At 42.3% G+C, this 3867-nt stretch overlaps 1 protein-coding gene across 4 annotated transcripts in view; it reads left to right on the top strand.

Moving 5' to 3' along the window:
• Positions 1–3867, top strand: part of NEK10 (NIMA-related kinase 10) — a 272823-nt gene that overhangs the window by 166212 nt on the left and 102744 nt on the right. For all 4 annotated transcript variants that reach the window (XM_010842043.1, XM_010842042.1, XM_010842040.1 and 1 more), the window contains one exon: positions 3462–3675. In XM_010842043.1, coding sequence (XP_010840345.1) covers positions 3462–3675 — 214 coding nt within the window. The remainder of the gene's footprint in view (positions 1–3461; positions 3676–3867) is intronic.

The following is a 3867-nucleotide window of genomic DNA, read 5'->3' as shown; positions in this document are numbered from 1 at the left end:
ATTGGGCCTGTGTTTTGTGCCCGTCCCAGGTCTGAGCAGCTCAGGTGATGAGGTGTTTGGCGAGTGCGGTCACTGCAACTTATCGCCTCTCCCATCCCTGCTGCTTGGTTTTCTGGGTGTACAACCCGCGCACCTTCTCAGGTGGATGATGACTGTCCAGAACACCAAGAAGTCTTAGCAAAGAAGCATGATTGCAGTTTAGTAGATAATGTCTCTCTGGGGCTGCGATTGCCCTCTTCCGTCTCTGGCTGCCTGTCACCAGAGGAGGATGGTCTGCAGCTGGCTAGTTCTGTTCAGTCCTTTGTTCTGTGTGCGGTCCTGGTGGTGTCTTAGGTTAGTGCTTTTCGCATGGTAGCTATCCCACAGTCTGGTTTGCTAGCCCAAGTTAGTTCACTCTGATTACCCTTGGGGCATTCAGGCCTGATCCTTACTCTAAGCAGTGTAGCCCGCTCCTCCCTGCCCAGACCCTGCTTGCTAGTGGTGGATGCAGTGCTTCTCTGCTGGAGGAGTTACTGTTGGAGGAGTTACCGTTGGACACGTAATCTGTGGGTTTTAATTATTTATTTTTCCTCCCTGTTTATGTTACCCTCTGTGCTTCCAAGGCTCGCCACAGAGTCGCCAGTGAGAGTGTTTCCTGGTGTTTGGAAACTTCTCTTTTTAAGACTCCCTTTCCAGGACAGAGCTCCATCCCTACCTCTTTTGCCTTTTTTTTTTTTTTTGTCTTTTATATTTTTTCCTACCTCCTTTTGAAGACAATGGGCTGCTTTTCTGGGTGCCTGATGTCCTCTGCTGGCATTCAGAAGTTGTTTTGTGGAATTTATTCAGTGTTTAAATGTTCCTTTGATGAATTTGTCAGGGAGAAAGTCGTCTTCCCATCCTATTCCTCTGCCATCTTAGGACCGCCCTCAAGAAAGCATTTTTAATCTTACAGTTCAGTACCTTGAAAAATACTGTAGTACCAGCTACATCACTGCTGCTTTTACGCTTGCCTCTGGATATCCTGGGCTTGAAATAAAGCCTCTCTATTGCTGTTCTGAATGCAGTACTATACAACAAAGTACACAAAAATATGAACACTTGAGAGAATACACATAGGTGGCAATGAACATGAGACATGTGAACTAACTTCCGTGATTGGATATGCAAACTCAAGTTAGCACCTTTGAATGTTTGCTACTTGAAGGTCCATATGTAGGGACCTTTCTGTAACTGAAATTAAAATTATAGTAGTGGGAATTAACAGCAGATTAGGTGATACAGAGGAGTGCATTAGTGACCTGGGAGATAGAATAATGGGAATCATCCAATCAAAACAGCAAAAAAAACCAAAAAAACCCAATATATCCAATATATATATATATATATATTTTTTTTTTTTTTTAATGAAAATAGTTTAAGGGACTTCTAGGACAACATCACGCATGCTAACATTCACATAGTGTGGTTCTCAGAAGGAGAAGAGACAGAAAAGAGAGTGCAGTGTGTATTTGATATAATTATGTCTGGAAATTTCTTTCCTGATGTTGAAGAAGGAAACAGATATCCAGGTACAAGAAGAACAGATGGTCCCAAACAAGATGAACCCAAAGAGACCTCCACCAAAACCTACAGTTAAAATGGCAAAAGTTAAAACTAAAGAGATGATTCTAAAAGTAGCAAGAGAAAAACAAAGTGTCAGTTACAGGGAAATCCCATAAGGCTTTCAGACTGATTTTTCTACAGAAACATTGAAGATCAGAAGGGAGTTGTATGATATATTTATAGTACTGAAAGGAAAAAACAAAAACAACAAAAAAACAAAAACAACCTAACACCTAGGATACCAGCAAAGTTGAAATCAATCCTGAATACTTGTTGGAAGGATTGATGCTTAAGCTAAAGCTCAAGTATTTTGGTCATGTAATGTGAACAGCCAACTCATTGGAAAAGTCCCTGATGCTGGGAAAAATGGAGGGCAGTAGAAGAGGGTATCTGAGGATGAGATGGCTGAATGGCATCACCAATGCAATGGATATGAACTTGGGCAAACTTCAGGAGATGGTGAGGGACAGGGAAGCCTGGTGTGCTGCAGTCCATGGGGTTGCAAAGAGTCGGACATGACTGGATGACTGAACAACAATACATACATATGGAATCTAGAGAGATGATAGTAATGAACCCATTTGCAGCAAAGGAGACACAAACATAGTGAAGAGACTTATGGACACAGTAGTGGAAGGAGAGGGTGGGGTGAATTGAGAGAATAGTATAGAAACATATACATTACCACATATAACATTGAAAGTGAAAGTGTTAGTCTCTCACTCGTGTCCGATTCTTTGCGACCCCATGGACTATAGCCTCTCCAGGCTCCTCTGTACACAGGATTCTCCAGGCAAGAATACTGAAGTGGGTTGCCATGCTCTTCTCCAGGGGATCTTCCTGACCCAGGGATTGGACACAGGTCCCTGGTGGCTCAGACATTAAGTGTCTGCCTGCAATGCAGGAGACCTGGGTTTGATCCCTGGGTTGGGAAGATCCCCTGGAGAAGGAAATGGCAACCCACTCTTGCCTGGTAAATCCCGTGGACAGAGGAGCCTGGTAGGCTACAGTCCAAGGGATTGCAGAGTCGGACACGGCTGAGTAACTGCACTTTAACTTTCTGCTGAATTGCAGGCAGATTCTTTATTGTCTAAGTCACCAGGGAAGCCCCTATGTAAAATTAGAGCTTTTGAATTAAAAAATAGACAAATATGGTAGTAAGTGCCAGAAATTTTTAAATTATGCTAACCAATGATCTTGAAAATTTGTTCCATGGGCATCTAGAATAGCCTCTACTACTGTTTAGCTGTGATAGAAACAATTCTCCCATTAGTAGGCTGATTGATATCTCTTGCCTCCAAAATCTGAGAAAGTTTTTAGCATTTAATGTGTCATATTGTCTATAGTTAAAATTTATGACATAAAGCTTAAACTTCGAGTAACTGGGTTGCATTTTATTTTTATAGCATCATGCTTTGTAAGACTCTCACTAATCAAGTTGTGTTGATCTTGCTCCTATACAGCTGGTAAAGTCCAGTAAGTTGCCACTCCCCAGAATCTTTCCTTCCTTTTGGTGCACCAAGTGTGGTATTCAGGTCCTGTATTATTAGGATGCCTCTTTGTTTCATTGGCCAGTGAGTAGGAGTGGTTTTAAGGAGAATCACTTCCATAGAAGAAGCGGACCCCATCCATCCATCCTGAGACTGGGAGCAACTTCCAACACAGTCTGTAACCCTTGCCCATGAGCCAACCTGCAAAGTGAACAGACCACTCCCTCTCCTTCCCAGATTTTCCAAATGTCTTTTGAAAAGTCTTGGATTGAGAAGTACCCTTGAAGTTCATCTTGTCCAGGTTCCCTTGGGTGCAAGCACCATGGGGGACACAGAGCAGAATTTAGCCTGTGGACTGGTCCTGACTTTGATGAGCTTGTCTTTCCTTAGATGCCTCACTCCAGATGCAGAAACCCGCCCAGATATTGTAGAAGTCAGCTCCATGATATCAGATATTATGATGAAGTATGTAGACAATTTATCCACATCCCAGCTGGCCTTGGAGAAGAAGCTGGAACGGGAACGGAGGCGCACACAGAGGTATTTTATGGAAGCCAACCGGAATGCAATCACGTGTCAGCAGGAGCCTACTCTGCTGTCTCAGGTAAATGGGATTCTTCCAGTGTCTTCAGGATGAGTTCCAATAGGTGTCTGAGGCTGTTCATGTTTGTCTTAAGGAAAATTCATCTTAAGTTAGAAAAATATTAATTGCTGCATGTGATATTTCACTATGACATTTTAATCCATTCTGATATCTTAAAATTAAGTCAATATAATTTTTTTAAATTTTATTATT

The sequence above is a fragment of the Bison bison genome, unplaced genomic scaffold (assembly GCF_000754665.1).
Source record: "Bison bison bison isolate TAMUID 2011002044 unplaced genomic scaffold, Bison_UMD1.0 scf7180017864171, whole genome shotgun sequence".
NCBI classification, from domain to species: domain Eukaryota; kingdom Metazoa; phylum Chordata; class Mammalia; order Artiodactyla; family Bovidae; genus Bison; species Bison bison.
Note: the sequence above shows the minus strand (reverse complement) of the source record. Positions and strands in the feature narration are given on the sequence as shown.